At 34.4% G+C, this 21,959-nt stretch overlaps 5 protein-coding genes, 1 long non-coding RNA gene and 1 other non-coding gene across 9 annotated transcripts in view; 5 read left to right on the top strand and 2 right to left on the bottom strand.

The window, feature by feature from the left end:
- Nucleotides 1–5,573, bottom strand: part of SPoCk (secretory pathway calcium atpase) — an 11,378-nt gene extending 5,805 nt beyond the window's left edge. Inside the window, exons 1-2 of one of the 3 annotated variants that reach the window (XM_018545667.1) lie at nucleotides 5,302–5,573; nucleotides 2,196–2,587 (exon numbers count right to left, since the gene is read on the bottom strand). In XM_018545667.1, coding sequence (XP_018401169.1) covers nucleotides 2,196–2,306 — 111 coding nt within the window. In that variant the 5' untranslated portion in view covers nucleotides 2,307–2,587; nucleotides 5,302–5,573. Of the gene's footprint in view, nucleotides 1–2,195; nucleotides 2,588–5,301 lie in introns of those variants that run through there. The other 2 variants (XM_018545668.1, XM_018545669.1) reach the window with 2 other exon arrangements.
- A 234-nt stretch (nucleotides 5,574–5,807) lies between these two features.
- Asciz (ASCIZ zinc finger protein) lies at nucleotides 5,808–8,055 on the top strand. Its single transcript, XM_018545551.1, has 4 exons — nucleotides 5,808–5,924; nucleotides 6,059–6,492; nucleotides 6,606–6,814; nucleotides 6,918–8,055. Exons 2-4 carry the CDS (start codon nucleotides 6,202–6,204, stop codon nucleotides 8,053–8,055), a joined length of 1,638 nt encoding a protein of 545 aa, XP_018401053.1. The 5' UTR covers nucleotides 5,808–5,924; nucleotides 6,059–6,201.
- A 1,198-nt stretch (nucleotides 8,056–9,253) lies between these two features.
- l(3)04053 (lethal (3) 04053) lies at nucleotides 9,254–11,876 on the bottom strand. The gene is made up of 8 exons (XM_018545557.1): nucleotides 11,470–11,876; nucleotides 10,820–11,356; nucleotides 10,545–10,741; nucleotides 10,391–10,464; nucleotides 10,225–10,336; nucleotides 9,848–9,910; nucleotides 9,605–9,768; nucleotides 9,254–9,460 (listed from the first exon to the last, which is right to left on the bottom strand). The coding sequence occupies exons 1-8, from the start codon at nucleotides 11,780–11,782 to the stop codon at nucleotides 9,328–9,330; spliced, it is 1,593 nt and encodes a 530-aa protein (XP_018401059.1). The 5' UTR covers nucleotides 11,783–11,876; the 3' UTR covers nucleotides 9,254–9,327.
- Nucleotides 11,877–12,758: 882 nt separating this feature from the next.
- LOC108778291 (uncharacterized) lies at nucleotides 12,759–13,604 on the top strand. Its single transcript, XM_018545420.1, has 3 exons — nucleotides 12,759–12,824; nucleotides 12,934–13,126; nucleotides 13,204–13,604. Exons 1-3 carry the CDS (start codon nucleotides 12,759–12,761, stop codon nucleotides 13,602–13,604), a joined length of 660 nt encoding a protein of 219 aa, XP_018400922.1.
- Nucleotides 13,605–14,016: 412 nt separating this feature from the next.
- Nucleotides 14,017–14,090, top strand: TRNAI-AAU (transfer RNA isoleucine (anticodon AAU)). The gene has a single exon. It is a non-coding gene; the product is annotated as a tRNA-Ile (tRNA).
- Nucleotides 14,091–14,410: 320 nt separating this feature from the next.
- On the top strand, nucleotides 14,411–15,781 carry LOC108778440 (uncharacterized). Its single transcript, XR_001940847.1, has 4 exons — nucleotides 14,411–14,537; nucleotides 14,643–14,741; nucleotides 14,888–15,226; nucleotides 15,310–15,781. It is a non-coding gene; the product is annotated as an uncharacterized LOC108778440 (long non-coding RNA).
- Nucleotides 15,782–16,762: 981 nt separating this feature from the next.
- On the top strand, nucleotides 16,763–20,056 carry LOC108778366 (uncharacterized). Its single transcript, XM_018545534.1, has 2 exons — nucleotides 16,763–18,199; nucleotides 18,396–20,056. The coding sequence occupies exons 1-2, from the start codon at nucleotides 16,763–16,765 to the stop codon at nucleotides 19,953–19,955; spliced, it is 2,997 nt and encodes a 998-aa protein (XP_018401036.1). The 3' UTR covers nucleotides 19,956–20,056.
- The last annotated feature ends 1,903 nt before the right edge of the window (nucleotides 20,057–21,959 follow it).

Here is a 21,959-nt window from a genome sequence, read left to right as displayed (position 1 = left end):
GAAAAAAAAAAAAAACCCCCCCCCCCCAAATGAAAGCGAAAAAGTTCGTCGATCAAAATTCGACTAAGATATGTATGTTGTGACAAAATAATAATGTTCGAACATTAACCTCGTAACGAGCCAGTCGATCTGTCAATGCATTTCCAAACGGAAATATTCCGGAATGTCAAAGCAACGATTTGATTAGAGGACATGATCGAACAGATCATGCAATAGGTCGATGATAAGGCAGCATGCCAAATAAATAGGAAAATGCGATTCACTTCCGAAACAATTTCACCACATAAGAGCTAGGGATCGCGCGACGCGAACTCCCGAGGCTCCCGAGCCGAGTCCCGACTCCCGAGAGACGCGAGACAGCTGTGAGTATGTGAGACGCGCCGCTGTATCAACGAGTATTGTCTTGTCAATGGAGTCAACGAGTGATTTGCCTTCTTTTTTTTCCCTTTTGCTGAACTATATATACATATTTCATCATTTCGATTTCTTGCAAATGGTTCCAACGTAAGGCAATGAATCACAAAAAAGTCAAAAGTCAGACTTTACACATCCTCTGAGAGGGAAATGATTGATAAGATTCACCCATACAAATACATCCAGATAGCGCATGATATTCTGAGGATATTGCGAGGATATTTTGATTATTACTTTTAAGCGAGAAAAATGAGTGAAAATAGAAACATCCTGAGTGTGTATATTTTGTGACATTTTCAGAATATCGTCAAAATATCTTCGGAATAACTTGCGTTTCATTATAATTTATATGTATCATAAATTACTGTTTATTTATTTACATGACGTAGTATATAAAGCGCGTGGCGATATTTTTTTACTTGAAACAAGACGTATATAAGTATATATACGTCTTGTTGGAAGCATGAGAAAGGAGGCAAAGTGAAGAAAGAATTTCTTCCAAGAACCGCCAGAAAATGCTAAAGTAAACAGGTTAATATGTCATTTAAACATTTCTCGAGATGTAGGTACTGTTATTTGTGCCGACCAAATAAATTTAATGAATGTGATACTTGACGTCATTATGCAGGTATTATACTCCTTGCAATTTATTGGCAATGCTCTCATTTTCATGTCCTCGCAGTTCACGTGTAACGTGACGAGAAAATTTCCATTGTAACGTATGTACGAGCTCGCATACAAGTTTCACTTACGTAAATATGTATCGTAATCCACGATCTCAAATTCTAATTCTTATTCATTCATTACGGTCTTTTATTTTTATAACGACTTATCTTTCTTTGTAGAATAATTAAATGGGAGGTTAAAAAGAAATTGAAATATTCGTTTCTCAACTTTCAACACTTGAAAAATCATTGGAATTATCAGAGTCAGAGAGGTTGCAGAAATCAAATTTCGCGCCCTTGCCGAGAGAACAAAAATCCGTTTTTTTTTATAGCTGCATTTGACTGCATTACGAGACAGAAGGGAGGAAGATGGAAAGTGTAACAGGTTCAGTCACGAAGAACAGATAAATCAAGCTGAAGTAAGTTGCAAATTTGTATATCGAAAATTAGGACTCTGTAAAAAAAAAACGAGATATTGGAGCGCATGACACGAAAGGTAAAGCAACTTGCTTCAGTTTGGTATACTTTTGATAGTTCTGATGAAACTTCCATGATAACTTGAAATACTTTTGAGTGGGTTCTGCAAATATCGGAAATCGCGCATTCCGTCTAAGGTTCAATTAATTTATTTAATTTTTGGTTTTTTATTCAGTGTGAAAAAATTGTATACACGTGAACACAGAAAGTATATCTAATGATTCATAAATATGTCAGTATACTTCAAGAGATGGATTTAGAGACGCTGGAAACTCAAATAAAAAATATAACTATAGGTACGTTTAAGCTTTCTAACTAAAGAAAATTCTCAATATATGAAATCCATTGAAATATCGAATGCATATTTTTTGGCACACGTCTTATACAATCGTAATATCAATAAACATCAGGTTATATCAAGATTTTTAACTCTTTGCCAGCAACATGAATTTTAGTTCTTCTGTCAGCAATAAAGGAGTAACCTTTGAGGATTTTTTTTATTATTTCAAATTATATAGAAATCATAAAACATTCTAGTATATTTGTCAAAGTTTTAACAACGAGTTTTTATTAACTATACTTATGAAAAATATGTTCTTCATTACAGAGCTGTAAAATATTCTAATCTACTGAGCTTACCTCGTCTAGTGTCGCATTTTCTTCATTGTGTTCCTTGTCGTCATTGCGAATTTCGAGGCCAGCATCGTCTAAGAGCTGCTCATACTTGGCCTGGTTACCGGTGTCTCTCATCGCGGGGAAGAGTGGCTTCTCTCAACACCCCTTCCGGTAATATTCTGTTTTTCTAAGGAGAACAGGAACAGAAAATATGGCTTGACATTGAGGATAAAAGCACTACCAGCTGATCGGACTGCCAAAATTTTCTGCTATTGATTCATCTCTTCTCTTTTTCTCTTTTCTCTCTCTCTCTTTATATATATATGTATATATATATATATTTCCCAGTCTCTTCTAATTTTGTTCACCACAGAAAATGGAAATGTTGTGACACATTGTCTTCCTCTCTTATATCACTAATACAAATAAAACGAAACAGAGTGGTTTTAGCACTATTTTATTTGAAACAATGTCGAGTCATGCAAAGGAAATAATCTCGTGAAATGATCTGAATTTACATAAATTTTTAGTAAACTTTGCGCATTTAAATACTGACAGTGCGACAAACTAAGCATTTCCATTTTTTTCGCTGATTGTTTTATATATTGTGTTGAATGTCGTTAATGTACTAGGTATTATTACGAGATTTAGTCGCCTTTTATTAAAAAATTTTTTTTTAAATGGGCCAACATTAATTTCTAAAATTACACTTTTTGAACATAAAGCTCTCTCTATTTTTATTATGTATTCATCTATGTCATACATCCTCTTTCATCCATTAAAATTTTCACAGGTGCCTATAGTCGTAAATCATAGATGTTAGAACCTAATTGGCTTCTGCTGTCCTAATGTTTAATTTTAAAATTAAATACAAGGAATACGGAGATATTTCAATCGACAAGGTGATTAAGTTTTTGTCATGAACAATTACCCAAGAATATATACGCACCGTCTGAAGATTTGCATAACCGTTTTCAGAATAAAAAAAATGATAAACTCTAAGGTACGTACATCGCTGCGTACACTTAATGTAGCAATATATTTAATAATTACGTTAATCTACAATAGATACTTATATATGCTAATTTTGCAATTGTAAATTCCCGTTAAATCAATAATTACAAAAAGTCAATGTAACTATTATACATAAACATGCTAAGAATTGTAATGGAGTAAAATGTTAAAGCATCTTAATAATACATGAAAGGTAGGGCAAATTTAAAATATTTGAGCATCACTACACTGTCGATCAGTGATAATTGACGCGATGTTTAATTGTTAACGGCATATCGAGCAACTGTTTTATTCGTTTCCACTAACAATAATTATATCAGCGAATATTCCTCAAGGATGAAATTAATTTTCTTTTTTTATATGGCGTCACTTATAAATTTTTTTTAATAGTGAATTATTTTATTATCAGAATTTTGCATCAGAATCATGTAAATGTTTTTGAAAATTTATGTACAATCTAAGAATTACAATGGAGTAAAACGTCAAAGCATTTAATAATACATAAAAACAAGGGCACATTTGAAATGTTTGAGCATATACGCTATCGATCAGTGACAACCGACGCGATGTTTGCTAACGCCACATCGAGCAGTTTTATTCATTTTAACTAACAATTATAATGAATATTCAATGATGAAATTAATTTTGTTATGTGTAACTTCATGTGACATTACTTATAAATATTTTTTTTAATAGGATGTTATTTTATTATCAGAATTGTATCACAGAATCATGTAAATATTTCCGAGATGAGAGCTTACAGAAATGATATTTCTATTTATCAAATATTTGTTTAAAAATAATAAAGTGCAATTAAAAAATCGAAGATTTTTATATCACAAAAATTAATATTCTCCCATTAATTGTGATAATATGTTAAATATAATATCAAAGTATTAAAATTGATTAGAATACTTTACATATATTATCCATTTATAAATAAATAATAACCAAGTTCTGAATTTATGTATAACTTTTTTTGCAGATTCATGTTATATTTTTTTACTATTTATTTTACTAGTTATTTTAATTAATGTGCTAATACAATAAAATGTAATGTTAACAAATTTTTTATCTAAAAAAACAGAATGAATCTAATTAAAATATATATTTAATTGATAACGCTTTTTTAATCTTAACTATGGAGAGAAGCTTTGATAACGCTAAGTTCATGATAGCTCTATTGTGCAACGCTAAAAAAAAACAATGCAACGACTACGACAGTCGTATAGATTGGCACAATGAATATATTAGTTTGATTGCTTTATTAGAGCTTCGTACAACATTTTGCGTCATTATATATGGTGCAAAAATCTTAATATATATATAAGCAGTTTTATAAATAATTTTGTTGTATGTATTAAAATCATTTGAAATCTTTCGATGGGAAAATAAAAAAAAATTCTATGGAAATTTTTAAATTTTATTTTCATGTATATATATTTATTTTGTAATGACAAGTTTTTTTTTATCAAATATTATCAAGATAAGAAGTAGTTCCAAGAGAGTCGATTAGTGCTCGCAAAGAGAAATGACAAGAAAAATTTCGATATTGACGGCCTGACATAAATTGTCATAGCAATTGAAATAAATATCCCTCATATGACAATTGAATTATAATAATCTTAGACAGTTAGAATTAACTTTTGACACTTTAAACAATTTAATTTTTTTCCAGATCGCGATCTCTCAACTGCAATGCAGATAGTGACAGAAACAACTGTATAATTAACCGATATTGATAGAATTGGATTTCCAGTGAAATTCAACCCTCAATAAACATTCAAGCTTCACTGAAGAAAAGAAAGAGGAACGTTACGGCAAAGTAGAATTAAAAACGTCGCGAAGCAATCAGTTCTATAACATACACATTAGAGTGCCGGGTAGTCGGATATTTCTAGAAATTCCCGAGGCGTTGATGGAAGTCAATTATAAAACTTGGACAGCTACATGCATCGAGCTGCAATGTACATGTAAGTACGAGTGCGATTACGCGTTTCTCTTCTGTCCTCAGGTAAAAATCAATAATACGACCGTGCAATGTATGTGGTACACGTACGTATACATGGTGATCTGTTAAAATTACCGGAAACGGTACTGTTGACGTTTACTTTACCGTGTGACAGCTCGTGGATTGCCAATTCTCGTGTTCAGTGACAGACAAAAGTTTTAAAGGAATCGGTCCCGCGATACAGATCTATTACTTATACAGCTTCAAAAAGAAAATTGTTGAACATTCATTCGATGTTACGCACGCACGTCTTCCGTACGAGCGGCGGGACGCACTGAGTCGTACTGAGTCAGTATGTTGTGTGCGCTCGCGAATTCGGCCGCGGTCCACTTTCGTCGCACACGTCTCTCTCGAGCACTTGCCACTGCCGCCGCTGTTCGCGGACAGAAGGTCGATCGACCCAACCGGCCCGATGAGCGAGTATACCGAGCCGGGCGCAAAGGATGATTCGTTCCCAGATTGCGACAAGTAGCGCCGCGCTGACAAGAGAGGAGTGACAGGCTGAGGGATGCGTACGGGTGCTCGAAAGTTAAAAGCAATAGTCGTATCATATTGTTCTAATTCCGAATTTCTTATTGGTTCCAAGATGGTTTCGAACAGCTGAGATAAGCTCCGATGGCTTCAATTATTTATATAGAGAAAGAAGAACTGTGTATGTCATATCTGGGATTATATTATGTCTTCAATTTGATGACAGCAAGAAAAAGCTTTCCAAACAATAAATATGCGTGAGACTATATTATATATATATATATATATATATATATAAAACATTAAATATTTTGGAGTATACTTGTTGCATTTTAGAAAAAACATAGTACATCTTTAATACATTATACATATCTTTAATTATATGTTGTAGATACTATAAATCAAAGAGACTATGCAAAATGAGATAAGAGAAACAGAGTAAAAATAATATAATCAAGTATTTTTTATATATTGTTATGTTGATGAATATGTCGGTGAGAGTTTGTATGAAATCATGCCGTAAGATAACCTGCAATGTCGAGGAGACCTGATAGACCGGCTGAAAACAGCGCATCGCTGTCCATGAAGATGATCTGTCCATCACCGGAAGAGCTGAGCATAATAAATAACAATGTTAAATGCGAGCAATGCGGGCTTGTCTTCAAGAATGAGCCACGCTATCGGCTGCATGACCTCAAGGTGCACCAGCACAAAAAATTGAATAAAATTACAAAGGAAAACGCACGCTATCATTGCCCGGTCCAGTCGTGCGTCTACACTGTTAATTCTCAGAGATACTTTAATACCATGAAATACTTGAAGCAGGTATGTATATTTCGATATTTTGTATGATAATGAGCTTGCATAGTAACAAAAAATTGGAGAGATTAATTTTAAGAATATTAATAACGCTATGCTACCATCCTACATCCTTCCAGCATTATTTAAAGGTACACGCAGAAAAAAATTATGCGTGCGATCGTTGCAGTAAGAGTTTTTCCACTGAATCCGCTAAAAATGGGCATACAAGAGTCTGTGGTATAGAGTTTACATGTTCCTGCTCAAAGACTTACATCACATATGAAGCGTTGCTTACACACGCAAAGCGATCTCTGCACACTATAACGGAAAATTATAAAAATTTACGGTATATGTTGATTTATCATTACACATTTTTAGTAATGACATGATTATCATAATGGAAACTGAGAAATAGAAAATTTGTTGACATATTTATTATGTTTTTGCAGACATATCAACTCCAAGACAATGCAAATTATCTTACCAAGAAAAATTACAAACAAACCTGTCTCGATACTGCCCAATCCAGATAAATCTGAAAAAAGTAGTGAAGATATTAATACGATAAAAAGTACATCCGATGTCGGAGTACAGACAGACGATTATAAAAGAAGCAAGAGACCAAGTCCTTCAAAATTCAACAATAGCAATCTACATATCACGAAACGTCGAATATCTAAGCAAACACAAACCAATAATTTTACCAAGGAGAAAACCTCCGGGAAATCGATAGAAACACAAACACCACAAGTAAACAGAGAATCGAAGATGCACAAACGCGATGCAAAGTGTCGCGTATTATCAAAAAAATCGGAACAGACGTTGCTGAAAGAAGATCTTAATCTTGGCAACAATTTCACGTCGACTAATTTATTTCCAGCTAGTCCACTGCCGCTTCGTCACGACGTGGGCTTGCAGGATTTCTGGGAAGAGAAGAGTACTTCAGGCACGCAAACGATACCAGAAAAAGATATATTCGAGGCATTTAATGATAGCGTGACTCAGACGGAATTCGATACATTCTACAATCACAGTCATAATCCTTTAATACAGTGTGTACCGAAGAGCACAGTCGCTTTAATGACTTTGCCTTATATCGAGGACACAGCAGCAGTTGAAGGATATTCTTTCGCTTCGACCGATGGGATGTCTCAGTCAGATCTTATGCTAAACACTAAGACATTCGAAGACAGATTTAGCAGTATAGAAACGCAAACCGAGCAAGCCTTTTCTCCTTCCTATTTTTATTCCGAATCTTTCGGGTCGAGATCGTTTGCTTTAAGTTCAAACATTGAAACCCAAACTACAGATAATTTGGACAATATGGAGCAACTGCTATACAGCAACACGTACACTCAAACATGCGATAAAATGCTGTCTTCCGACTTAGGATTATCTAATATACAGACTCAGACTGCTTGGTCGCACGATGATACTACAGTTTCTACCGAGACTCAAACAAAGTCCCTGATTTGTGGAACCGATTGCAACATTCCCATTGGAACCTGTAGATCCTGGCTAAATATACAAACGAGTCACACTGAAACACAGACCGATTTACTTAGTATTTTCGAAGGACTTGAATAAGATATGTTCTTTTTCATTACAACTTCACAATAAGTTAGATCTCCATGTTTTTATTGCATTTTTTGAAATGTTCATTTTTGTGTTTATCTTTTTATCTATTTCGTGCTACAAATATGTTTAAAAAATAACAATGTCAAATTCGTAACGCGATTTGTTGTCGAAGATTAAGTAGATCAGATCTTTGAAATTTTCTAACTTCTATACTTCATTTCAACTTTTTTATTTGAAACTTATTTTATTCCAAATATGCTGAATAAAAAGAGTTGACAAATCGAACAGCAAAAATGTTATCCATTTATAGTTTCATATTTGTATGATTACATATGTATGTACATATATATATATAGAAATGTATATACCTGATTTTTTCAATACCACAGTATTACACATGTATCGTACACATCGTGTGTACTTTGCATGTATGTATCTACATACGATCGAAAATAAATATATACGACAATATATACAAGTATTGTGATCTGAACTTATCAGTAATTTATGGACTGGAATCGGACTAAGTGTATCTGTTTTGTATGTCTATTTAAAGCCTCATGTGTACATATCGTATACGCGGTAAAAGAGAGTCGAGATATCTCTTATATATATAAAAAATATATTCTAACTTTACATCATATGTCATGCTGCATGATGAAAACAGGCGAATTTTTAATGTCTATCAGCTTTGTGATAATTTTTTTTATCACGTGAGATTCCAAATATTTTTTAAATTTGCATTTTTTCACACATACAATATATAACTAAGAAAATATCCTTCAATCAAAAGGTCATGATATCATCGGAAATATATCTGCTTCTTTGCATCGTCATAGATTTGATTAAATAAATTTTACAAATTGTTAAATATAAAAATATAATGAATATTTTATAAATAATAATATATATTTATACGTTCAGATCGAAGCGATCTTGCATTAGGATATTAGTCCGGGCGGCAGAAAGAGGGATAGAAATTAAAAATTCTGCAACGAATGTAGATAACAAGAAATGATTGCATAATGAATTCTCATTGCGCTCAAAGTATCAAACATTGCATAGCAATGCATTAATGTGTTGAATCGATCAAAGTGGATCATTTATCATCAATGGATGTGCAGTGAAATTAGGGGGATAGATGGGATATATATAGTGAAATGATAAAAAGGAGAATGGTGTGAAAATACGAATATATATAATGTATATATATGTATATGTATAGCGAGAGAGAGAGAGAGAGAGAGAGAGAGAGAGAGAGAGAGAAAGAGCGAAATTCTATTATACTGCGGGACCAGCGGCATTATCTTCATCAGAATCAGGTAAAAAGTCTTTGGTCCAATCTTCTATCCTGTCCACATTTTCGAGGGTCGATGCGAGTACTCTCAGATTATCCACACCGGACATTAATTGCCTGCAAAAGAATATACGAAATCTTGTTTAGAGTTGGAAAGAAACTATGCATCTCTATTAAAGTAGATAGTATTCCATTCTAAATTAATTATAAAATATTTTAAATACATTTGATAATTGATAATAGTCAAATAATTAAGAATACCTGAGGGATACTTCAGCCGACGATGCAGCCGCGAATAAGTCATGCGCAAGCCTTCTAATCGTACGATTCATGTTAATAGCACCAGCATTCGATTCACTTTGTCCAGTAGCTAAAATACCAGCTCGAAGATCACCATTCTCTAGTCGTAGTAGAGATATCTCTGTCTAAATTAACAAATTTGCAAATCGATACATCAGAATGTGATATACTCTGTTCCATTATAGTCGGTTAAACAGTACTAACCGTTAAAAGTTTAATCTCTTTTTTCAATGATGTTACAGTACTTTCAGCATTAACTGCTCGCTTCTACGAAATATAAATAGAACGTTGTAATCGTTTTTCAATGTCAATAACATAATTAATATGTAAAGGTGGGTATCCACCAAACAAGCATTTTCTTACAAACATTTGCAAATCTTTGCGAATGTGTAAATATTTTATATGTAGTGTTTTCTCTGTTTTTTCTCTAGTGTTTTTTCTTTTAATTGTATGTGTTTGAAAGCTTCGTCGAATTTATTCAGTTTGAAAATGCTTGCAAACGTTCACAAATGTTTTGCGCCAGTTGGATACCCACTTTAAGAATTCTAATTTGCAACTCTTTGTCTTTGTATTATACTTACTGTACTTCGTTTTAAGTTATCTTCGACTTGCTCTATCGCTTTTTCCAAGTGCACCGTTTCTTCGTGTTCGACTTCCTTTTTAGATAACAATTCTGCCTCCAGTGAACGAATTCTGCAATGAATGGATCGATATAAACTGAAATTTATTCCAGCAAGATATAATTACCTTTCCATTTTTTCACTAAGTTGCCTTCGAGATGCTTCTAATTGCTGACGTAATCTTTCGTTCTCGAGCAAAAGCTGTAATATAATCTCAAAATTTCTCTACTTTCTGTACATCATTTTATTTGTAAAGTTTCTGTATTATATAGTGATATTACCCTTCTTTCTGTGGATTCTGCCATGCTCGTTGTAAGTTCTGAATCTGAAGATCTATTATGTATAGGACCATCGCTTAAAAAGTCTGGTAGAGATTTGTGAACATTCGCTTCACTTCCTGGTGGAAGATCACCTCTTGTAGTTGTATTTATATTAGGATTCGAGTCAGCAAAGATTAATGGTAAATCGAGTGGAAATTCTGTAAAGAAAATAACTCTTATCTTCACAAACTTAAGAAGAACATAATTGTCTAATTTGTAACATGCCAGTAAGATACCTCTATGTTCAGGGCGAGGAAAGACAGGTGCAGTTTCGTTGTGTCTATCTTCAAACATAGGTAGGTCCAAGTGATTCGAATGCATTGTATTTGATGCAGAATGATCTCTGTGTGGTAAGCCCTTGTTCAACGTATCAGTGAGATCAAATGATCGTAGATCATCGCACAAGATGTCAGAGTCGTTCTTTTTGGTCTCGCTTCGTAATCGAGACTGCCTTTGTTCCATACTGTTCAATGCAAAATCTGGTAGATTATCTACCTCAGATAGTATTGGTTGACTATTCTCATGGTTCAGGTAACACTGTTCAATGACCAGGTGATCCTGTACAAAGTCTGGCAGTTCCGTTGGGTTTCGCCCAGAATAAACGCTACTGCTGACATTATCTTTGTCCACAATATTACCAGAACTAGGTGTGGAGGATGAGTAAACCTTTGGCCTTGCCCCAGTATTGTGATAGTTGGTTTGCTGCATGCCATTCTTCAAAAAAGCCTTAAAACTAAAGGGGTTGTTATCGCGACGCAATGGCGCGTCTTGACCTGCGAAAAAATGTTTTCAGCTTCCATAGTTAGATGAAAAAAAGAAAAAACAATCTCCAGTCAAAGCGTCCACGCGATATATAACAAATAGTACAATGATAGTCAATTCTAACCTGTTGATTGCTCAATAGAGTCAACGTGACTCCTACTGAAACGGTCTAACGTCGGCGATGGCTTGTTCATGGATTGGGTATTCCAAGGGTAATGAACGGAGGTCATTTTCTCCTCATCAGACGAAAACGGTACAAAAACCACCTCGTTTCCCGACGGTGATGGAGGGTTCTTACACGCCGCTACGCAAGACTTCCAGGAGGTCGTCGTCTCCTTCTCCTCCTCCTCTTCGTCGGGCGACAAGGACCACGTGCGGCTTCTCGACGACCGACGATGGCGACGATCCGAATCGTCAATCCTCTTACGATTCGCCATAATTCGCGTCGACGCTACGATCGAGTCATTTGCGACGTTCGACTTCGTTCAAGTTCGCCGAGAAGAGTACGCAATTATGCACTCACTCACGTCTGTCACTGTCTGCCTGCTGATCGCGTCAGGTTAGGTTGGCTCAATCAGCAACACTCCATCTTCGAATTCTTTGACATCCATCACATCGTTCTGACACTCTGCTCGCGATTGCTCACTATAATCACTCACGACGCGGATCTCCACACGAACCTGTCTGCACTACACCGTGCGTTTAGTAGCGATCTGTACCCTATATATTTAACCTGAAGATCTAAACACAAAATAAACTGTTTACACCGTCGCGACCTTCGATCGTGGTTAGGTCAAATATAGAGTAGACGAATAGAAGTATCGTAAACGCTTTATGTTTGAAACGATATGGAGATATATCTAATTTCTAAAATAAAAAAAAAAGGAAAGATGCAAAACGTAGAAAAATGTAATTGAACGAGTGGTGTGAACAAGTTTCTTTTCTCTGTGCTTTTTATCTGCGCAGTAATTGTATAGTTATATATACACGGTTCTTTTTCAGCTGCCGGTATATGGAGATGCATCTCTCTCTTTTTCTCTTGAACGATTGACGTTTTATTTAAAATTGACATTTCAAGAGGAAGTTATTGATATATATTCTTATACCTAATTGATAGCCTGTCAATATTTACATTGGAACTTTGAGGATCTGCTTAGTCCATTGATTCAATATATAGTCTTTGAAAAGATGGTGAATATACATTTTTCATTTCAATCTGTTGAAGATTATTGACATGAAATAAATAACAATCGTTTTTAATAAACATATAACTTCTAATGAAATTTAGAAAATTTAAATACTTGGTTTTTGTTACAGTCAGATATCTATTGTATCTCCTGTAAGCAGTTGTCTAATGATAATCACAGAAATGTATTTGATGAAAAATTGTTACTTAAATCACTAGAAAAAGACATGCACGAGAAACCTGGTGGATATATGACACTTAAGGATGCTATTGAATTAATTACTGGCTATACAGTGAATATAATATAATATAATTTATATATACGAGTTTATATATAGTTATTAGTTTGTTACATATACATGTTTATACAACAATTAAATATATCATACTGTTCTTTTACAGATATCAGAGATAGATAATGCAATTTTGTGTGATATATGCTTTTATAAAGTAGAATCATATATAAAATTCCGTTCTCAACTTGTTGCTTCATTTGGAAGATTAAACAATATCCAAATATCAGATCTTGATTCATCAGATTTAAAAAATGTGGATATTACAAATACTTCTCTATTCTCTAAAATAACTAATACAGGTTTGTTTATAATAAGTGATTAAGACAATTATGTGCATATATTGCTGTAAATATTTATATATATTATAAAATTTTAGAATCAGAAATACCCAAGGAGATAATGAATATCAATGAAAATAATGTTTCCTCAAACTGTAGCAATCTATCGAGCAGGGAGACTACAAATGATTCATGTTATACCAATTCACCATCAAATTTCCATCATTATGTTGATAATGTCTCCGATTATGGCAGCGATATTGATGATAATTTGAATGTTGATATAGCTCGTTCAAGGATTCAGAAGAGCGATATAGAATCAGATATAAATGTATGTTCTGGCGAAGACGATGAAGTATTAGAATTACCTGTCGAATACAAACATAGTGAAGCTATCAACATCAGTTCGACAGAATCAGAAGAAGATTACGATTATGGCCCGACTTTCAAAAAAATTAAGCTTTCAAATCGAATTTCATCTCCAGTGATATCGTCTTAATGTAATAATTTATGAAGATATTGTACAAATGTATGTTTAATATAAGTACAAAATAGATTGAAGAAAAAATTCTATTATATATTTATATATGACAGATTTTAAAATAAATACGTTACAATTTAAAAATAGTTGGCGATCAAATTATATATAAAATTTTATATATATAAAAAAAATTATATATATATATATCGAAAAATATATTCTATATTTTATTTGTAATTATTTATAAATTTATTTTAAACTATTATAAATAAAATATGTCAAAACTTATCTCTTAAATCTACATACTTATTTTAATATTTTCTATATTAAATACATTTAACTTACGATTCTTATTTGTTTATTAATTTTTATTATATTCTGTTTATAAGAAAAAACTATAACAACAAAATGAGAGAGACACTGCAGAAATGGCCCATTAGCTCAGTTGGTTAGAGCGTCGTGCTAATAACGCGAAGGTCGCGGGTTCGATCCCCTCATGGGCCAAATTTTTTTTCGATATTTTAATCTTGTTTATTCGTGTGTGTGTGTATATATATTTATATATTAATTTTGAAAATATATCCAGATTTAATCAAATTACAAAGAAGCGTATATACTGGACTTTTAAAATAATTTTTGAAAACTATATAATATTTATAAGTAAATAATTATAAACTTTTGCGAGTAAATTTTATTTTTTAGTTAATACGTATATATTTGTATCTTTTTTAAAAAGAAATCTCTTTAAAAAAATTGTGAGTATTTTGCACTACGAAGTTTACGTCGTTTTTTTGTTTTATTGATGGATATACATATAAATAAATAGTTCGTATCAGGATGACATATATATTTTATTTTTAAACATGTGATTGTGAACACAAAGCATTACATTTATCCTCAATGGCACATTTTCGGTCCAGATTCCAAATTCTCAGTTTACTCTGATTAAACGTAAGTCTTAATCTTGATTAATCAAGCTATATATATATAAACAGTATAGTTATTAATCTATTCTTAATTTATTCTTAGAAGAATAAATATAACCCTTTCTTGTAGCAACAGCGACCGTGGCATTACGCCAATCTGTCTGTTCAAAAAAAAATATCGAAGGTTATAACAGATCAACTCTATCAAAAACACCTGAGCATTATTATGGTGAAATTTTTTATTAAAAAGATTTATGGACTATTATATAAAATTTAAAAAGAGCGAAATATTCTGTGTTTACAGAGTATTTTTCTTTTTTTTTAAATTTAGTATTATTAAAAGTCTAACATAATTACTTCGATATATCTTAACAGGATTAAGGAAAAAAAAACATTTTTTAAGCATTCAAAGAGCATTATCGACACAGAAACTTGCAGAACAGAAATTGTCCTTTTGGGAATATGTGTTTGGTCGTCTTAAGAAATCTTCGAAGAATCCTCGTGTTTGCCAGCTGACCAATTATCAAGAACAAATGCGTTCCAAGAATTTGCGTTATCAGATAATATCTAGAAATGTGATCTACACCGATTTGATTAAATCGAAAAATATGAGATTTATAGAACCGCAGCCTGCCGCAGCCTAAACCACCACCCTCATACAAACTGCCCAAAGCTATTTTGCTGAGCAAAGCGGTGGTGGAAGGTTTTTCTAAGGTAGCAAAGAATATTTAATTACACTTTTTAAAGCTATTTTCCTAGATTTGAAAGTCATTAACAGCTTATATTTATTTTTATAGACATAATTGCAGTTATGTGTTGTATGTTTTCATATCATTAAAAATGCATTTATTGATTAAATTAAAAGGACGATAGAACTTGCAAAGGTAAGACGGTTACACCTACAACGCCCAGAATGCCATACGAAAAAATAAAGCCGGCTTCAAATAATTCAAATACTAAGGGGATCATCGATCGGCATCAAAACAACATTAAATCAAAGAATTCTAAATCGAATCCTCCGATCTATGAGAAATCAACATCTCAGATATCGATATCAATAACAGACTCGGCGGAAGCTCGCGAAACTACGGCGAAGATATTGCGCCAGGCGATGGCACAGGAAGAGCCACGAATCCATTCGAGAGTCAAGCAATTAAAAATTTTAGTGAACGAGAAAATGTGCAAGTCCCAATATGTATCACAAATAGATCAAAAGAGTGTACAAATTCCGATAAATAATTACAATTTAGATAAATAATAAATGTTTTCGTGAGATCCTCATATATAGTTCCTTTTTCAGTTTTTTCCAGTTTAATAAGTCCGATGAGTTGTGTACCTATATAATTTATAGTTACGCAATGTGTAATAATAAATGGTTATTATATATACACTCTGAAATTTTGCTTCATATATCCGAAGAAAACTACAAATTTTCTGTAGATTCAAGAAAGAGAGAGAGAGAGAGAGAGAGAGAGATCGAAAAAAAAAAACATTTTTTAAAGAGATTATTGAAATAAAAGGCTCTTTAAAAATACGAGAAAATCTGAAAGAACGGATCTTTGTTATCGACCGAGACGTTGATGCGTCATGGGATGACCGTGTGTACCGCTAGATGGCTCAGCTGCAGCCGCGAGTTAACTGTAGCTGTGTGCGTCGGTTTGTCCGTTGATTGTTGTTGATTGTTTTGTCATTTTTCTCTTTATTGTTATCCGTAGAAGAGATTAGGAGATTAGCTAGTGCGCACGAATATATTCCTCGTAGTCACGAGCAAACTCGATAAACGCCGTAACGATCAAAGAAACAATACCACGCTCCCTGTCGTTATCACCGGACGAGTCTTCCTATCGGACATAACCGCTACCGCTGTATCGATCCGATTCCGACGCACCACTGCCTGCTGCTGCCTAGTCTGCCCGTCTACCGCAGCACTCGCAGCAGCGTACATGGTAAGAGGTTATGTTGACTTTGAAAATTCGCACCACACGTTCCTCGACGATTTGCGATTGCCTAGTGTAAGGTACGGATTGCATCTTAATATTACATTTTACCGCAGAGAAACAATCGGTAAGAAAAATGGTGCTCGCTTCAAGACGCTCGATGACAATTGCACGCGCAACGGGTCGTAGCATCGGGCTCCTGGAACGGAGCCCCTTCTTATCATGAACAAAATATAATGCTCTGTCGAATGTCGTTGTCGCTTCACATCAACGTGGGCTTCCTCCGCAGTGTTGGCCACGGAGTAGACCACAAATGTCTTGTAAAGGAGCTGCTACCATCACCGCATGTACGTCGAGACGACATAGTTGTGAGAGGATTAACTCCGAGAGCGAAGGAACGGAGTGCGCGCCCGTTGATGCCCTTTTTGCTTCGTCGAGAACGGAAGAGATCGGTAAGAAGGATCAGAAAACAAGAAGAAATGAGAATTGGCAACAAACGGTGACTGGAAAGGGTGTCGACGTTGTCGAGACAGTAGCTGACTTTGAGAAATGGCTTAAGATGGGTAGCACGGAACCACCGGTGCCATCGAGTATGGACTTGGACGCAACCAAGATGGTAGAGGGCGTAGACCGATATCTGGGTGAGGAGGTGCTATCACATGGCTGCTTTCTGAGCAAAGATCCGTATGGTCTGTCCATCGATATCGATTTGGCAGACGCCAAGAAACTTAATCTATCATCAAGCTATGATCCGATACTACAGGATCTGACACACAGTGAGAATCGATTGTTGGAGCCACCATGCGAGAAGGTCGATGAGTTTATGTTACCGGAGTTTCAGTTGGATCATTTGGATCCACTAGTGACCCTTACATCGGATGACATGATAGTAGCTGGTGAGATTCTACCGTCTGCGAGTAGCCAGTCAATGATAAGCGTAGAAAATCAAGATGTCGAACAAAATGCTCCAAAAGGAGTTCCAGTACAGAACAATGAGACATCCTGTGAAAAATCTACACAGGTCACTCTCAATCAGCTACCAGTGAATATAGCTGTAAACGAGATAGAAGATGCAAAGACAGAACAGGAAACTGTAGTACAATCTTCAGCAAGTTCCTCAGAGCTCTTTCTTGGGACTCTACCACCAATGGAACAGAGCTCATTGGATACCATGACAAATTCCATGGAAATAAATACACATGACATGGTAGTAAAACAATTGAAGAAGTCAAAACTCGAACCTCGTATTATCAAGAAACGTCGACAGATGATAACAGAGCACCTGGAGAAGAAACTCGATAAACATATCGATGGTAAAAGTTTAGCTGTTGACATAGACTCACAGGATGGCATGATGGCTGTGGTCGCTATATCTACTGACAAAATCTCCAACATGACACAGATTGTTATCAATACTGGTACAGAGAAACAGATCTATCAAGGCAAGACTTCGGAATTGATTGAAGCAACAGGTAATTTTCCAAAATTACCCAAGATAGATACTTCGGCCGCAGTTTGGAATGGCACAGTTGAGTACGGTTCCGATAGTAATCCAAGTAATCAATATGAAATTGTTATATCCAATGCACTGGAGGAATTAGGTATCACCGACGATAGTCTGCAGCCTTTGTGCGCCACTGAACACGACAAGGTGTGGCTCTGTCCACGAGACGGCTGCAACAGACAATTTGGTAGATTGTACACTCTGAAGGGTCATTTGTTGGCTCATTATGGAGTTAGACCGTTTAAGGTACATTAAAAAGATATAATATTTATCTTCTTCCTTTAATCTTTCATTGCAGTGATATAATTTTGCAGCAAATCAAATTAAATCGTTCATTTTCATTTTTAAATCGTTAATTTTGTTAACTAACTGTTAAAATTATTCAGCATACAATCGTGTTTTTTTTCTTTTATAATTATCTTAATTGGCTATATTTTTGCAGTGCGACTTTGAGGGCTGCACTTGGGCCTTTTATTCTGAGTTCAAGCTGAAGAGACACAAGGAGACACATCTGAAACGCAAGGATTACGTGTGTGAAGTGGAAGGCTGCAATCGTCGTTTCACTACCGTTTACAATCTATGGAGTCACGCGAAGTTGCACAATCGTCCTAACCGGATCGTGTGCCAGGTGCCAGACTGCGGCGAGAAGTTTCAGACGAAACGATCATTGGAACTACACATGAAGTCGCATGACCAACGCCATGCACCTTATGTATGTCAGCATGAGGGTTGTGGCAAACGTTACTATAGTAGCAACGCATTGACGTCACATCAACGATCACATAGCTACAAGGAAGTGGACATCAAGTGTTCATGGCCGGGTTGTGGCAAGATTTTCGACAAGCCTTGTCGACTTAAAGCGCACATGCGTTCTCATACCGGTTATAAACCCTATCCCTGTACTTTTCAAGACTGTAAGTGGGCTTTCTCATCATCCAGTAAGCTTAAGCGCCACCAAAAAAAGCACACGAACGAGCGTAAATTTGTATGCGACGTGCCGGATTGTGGCAAGGCATTTATGCGCTCGGAACATCTAAAGGAACACCGACTAACGCACACGGAAGGCCGCTTGTTTCAATGCTTCGTGTGTGATGCCCGATTCTCCGCCAAAAGTAGTTTATACGTACACATTAAGAAGCATCAGCAGACTAAGCCAGATTTGAACGTAACCAATGATATGTCCGAGAGCACTTCCACTAATCAAAAACGTACAAGAACAAAAGAATCTCATTATCCGCGAGTAAAGTCGATCAAGTCGAAGCGATTGAACACAGAACTGATAAATGCCGCGGAGACTATCGCGAAGGAGAACGATGTTGAGAAGCAGAGTACTAGTGCATGTTCCCAGGATGAGAATCAAATGGAGTTGCTGTATCGTTGTCCGATAGAGGTATGCGGACATTTAATCAGCAGCGAAATGAGTCTTCGTGAACACATGTTAAAAGTACACGGCATACAATGTGACGATTTGTTGACTAAACAATCTTTGGACGATGTCGACATAGATTATGTTTTATATACCGTACACAATTCGCCAAGTTCATCCACTGTCATCGAAGAAGAACAGATGGTCATGTTGACTCCATGCGATGCTGTTATTCTTGATACTTCCTCATCAAAAATAGATCATTGTTTACCAGAACCGGAACCGCCACCTTTTAACACGTTACTGAAGAGCTCGGAACGGTTCCGAAATGATACACAAAATGAGCGGATCGACAAAGAAACTGTATCAATGAAGGAACAGGGTTCGGCGAGGACAGATCTAACATATTCCGATTGGTCTAAATTGAAGAAAGACAGTACATTGATGAATTCAGTAGTAACAGAAACGTCGGACGTTCTATTGAATACAAGTGACGATTTGAGCGAAGGTCTATTGCTCACAGAAGAGCTACCGTCGATGTACTATCAAGACGATGTGGCAGGTACGGAATATCAGGTGCTGTTATTAGATTCAAGTCCGCTCGAGAGTGCCATTAATTTGCGCGGTCTCGAGTGACTTTCGTGATGAACGCAAGTGATGATTTCTATCCTGATCCCGAGTGATTTTTCGTGATAAAGTGCTCTGAACCAAGTGATTGCCGTATAATTATTTTGGACATGGCGTGATAATCATAATTATTTTAAATGTAGCTTAAAAATGGCATAATAGTGATAATTTTGAATAATGATGATCGTTATTATATTAAACATAGCTTTTGTGGTATGTTACATATGTATGTATACATATATATATCATACGTATGATATATGATATATCATATATGTATATATATATATATCATATACGTATATATATCATATATACATATATATCATACGTACATACATATATACATAAAACTTTAACACGATCTGTGATCCAGGAGCTGGCCTCAGCCTGATATTCATTTGTACTACGCGACCCATATATTTGCTTTAAATCGTTATTTTATTAATAAATCGTTGATATTTTTCCATAAAAATCATCATCTGTGTACTTCATTGTTATTGCTATCCGATTATGATACGCGTTTTGAAACCATGCATAGTTTACAAGTAATTCATTATCCGCCTATTCTTTCAGCGTTTTAATTTTTCTTATAATACAATACACACACACACACACACACACGTTTTCATAAAGTCCTCTTGCATTCATGATCGATACAATTCAATAATATATCACGTTATGGAAATTTTATATGTGATTTAGTATATTTTTTCTAAATCAGTAGTATTAAATTACTCCACAATATAATCTCTTCAGCAAGTTGTAATAAAAAAGTATACAAAAGGATCGATACGCATACAATTCTTGATTATTTTATGGTGCGGATTTATCTACATATGCTATATTTTATAAAACAGTTGGAAAAGATAATTGGCTACATACACAATAATTATATAAACGCATCATAATATGTAAGTTTAGCTAGGTAGGAACTCTCGCATGGAACGAATATTGTGTTGAGTTCTATACTAATGAATCCTTCTTAAAATCAAATTATGATATATTAATTATTTCAGATTATATATGCAGCCTTATGTAAGCATCAAGAGACATGGTAGTGTCTCAGTCTTGTTTTTACACTTTTCGTTTGACATGGTCTTATTTAATAATAATTCCTCGCGCGCGCTCGTATCGAAATTTCTAACTAATTTACAATAAAGACAATCACCAATCTATTAATTATTATACGTTACTAAATCCTAAATTTCGATATAAGAGTATTAAAATACCTACAACCTTGGTTTTGTAAATAATACTAATAAAAATACTGCTAGCTGATACAAAAGAACGTTTATATACTTTAAATATACGACGTTCATGTAATCTGAAATGAATTCAATAATGTGTGTTTAATGCTTTTCAATGTTATAAAAATATGAGATAAATAATATCATATATATGTGTAATACCAAATACGAAGTAAAAATATTAATTCGTACAATTCAAATGTAATGAAATACTTGTGTGATTAGAATTTTTGTTTTCAATTAAATTTTACAATTATTCAAAAAAAAAAAAAAAAGAAACTCTTATTTTACATGAACCTCTTTTTTTATTCTACGTAAAAAAGTAAGCAATTGAATGTATCCAGAATAATCACGATAATAATAACCGAATTAAAGCGTTCATAAATATCAGCTAAGCTTCTACAACATTATAATTAAAATAATTTCTAATAAATTTGCTATTTTCTAACAAATTTGCTATGTATTCCCCATTTGAGGAACATGGCTTTTACAATCAGTGTTAGGGATGAGCGATGCAGAATAAATCTTGACATTTCGTATTGCAACGTATCATAAGCGGAAATATCGATACACCAAAATATCGGTTGGATAATTTATGATATTGCACATATTAATATGGATCCGATATTTCTATTTTTTAGGCATACGTATCGATCGCAAAAATCAACCTTTTGCAAAAATAATGATTGGAGATTGTTTTTGAAGCTATTTCATTAGATTATTTAAAACTTTGATAGTATTATATAATGATATATATATATAT

Source organism: Cyphomyrmex costatus, unplaced genomic scaffold, assembly GCF_001594065.2.
Source record: "Cyphomyrmex costatus isolate MS0001 unplaced genomic scaffold, Ccosl1.0 scaffold5, whole genome shotgun sequence".
Classification (NCBI taxonomy): domain Eukaryota; kingdom Metazoa; phylum Arthropoda; class Insecta; order Hymenoptera; family Formicidae; genus Cyphomyrmex; species Cyphomyrmex costatus.
This window is presented reverse-complemented; position numbering and strand designations above follow the sequence as displayed.

Coding starts and splice junctions, on each gene's coding strand:
- Asciz (XM_018545551.1), top strand. CDS start 6,202: ATGTCGAGGAGACCTGATAGACCGGCTGAAAACAGCGCATCGCTGTCC. Junction 6,493..6,605: donor CCATGAAATACTTGAAGCAG/GTATGTATATTT, acceptor ACATCCTTCCAG/CATTATTTAAAGGTACACGC. Junction 6,815..6,917: donor GAAAATTATAAAAATTTACG/GTATATGTTGAT, acceptor ATGTTTTTGCAG/ACATATCAACTCCAAGACAA.
- LOC108778291 (XM_018545420.1), top strand. CDS start 12,759: ATGCACGAGAAACCTGGTGGATATATGACACTTAAGGATGCTATTGAA. Junction 12,825..12,933: donor AATTAATTACTGGCTATACA/GTGAATATAATA, acceptor GTTCTTTTACAG/ATATCAGAGATAGATAATGC. Junction 13,127..13,203: donor CTCTAAAATAACTAATACAG/GTTTGTTTATAA, acceptor ATAAAATTTTAG/AATCAGAAATACCCAAGGAG.
- LOC108778366 (XM_018545534.1), top strand. CDS start 16,763: ATGTCTTGTAAAGGAGCTGCTACCATCACCGCATGTACGTCGAGACGA. Junction 18,200..18,395: donor ATGGAGTTAGACCGTTTAAG/GTACATTAAAAA, acceptor ATATTTTTGCAG/TGCGACTTTGAGGGCTGCAC.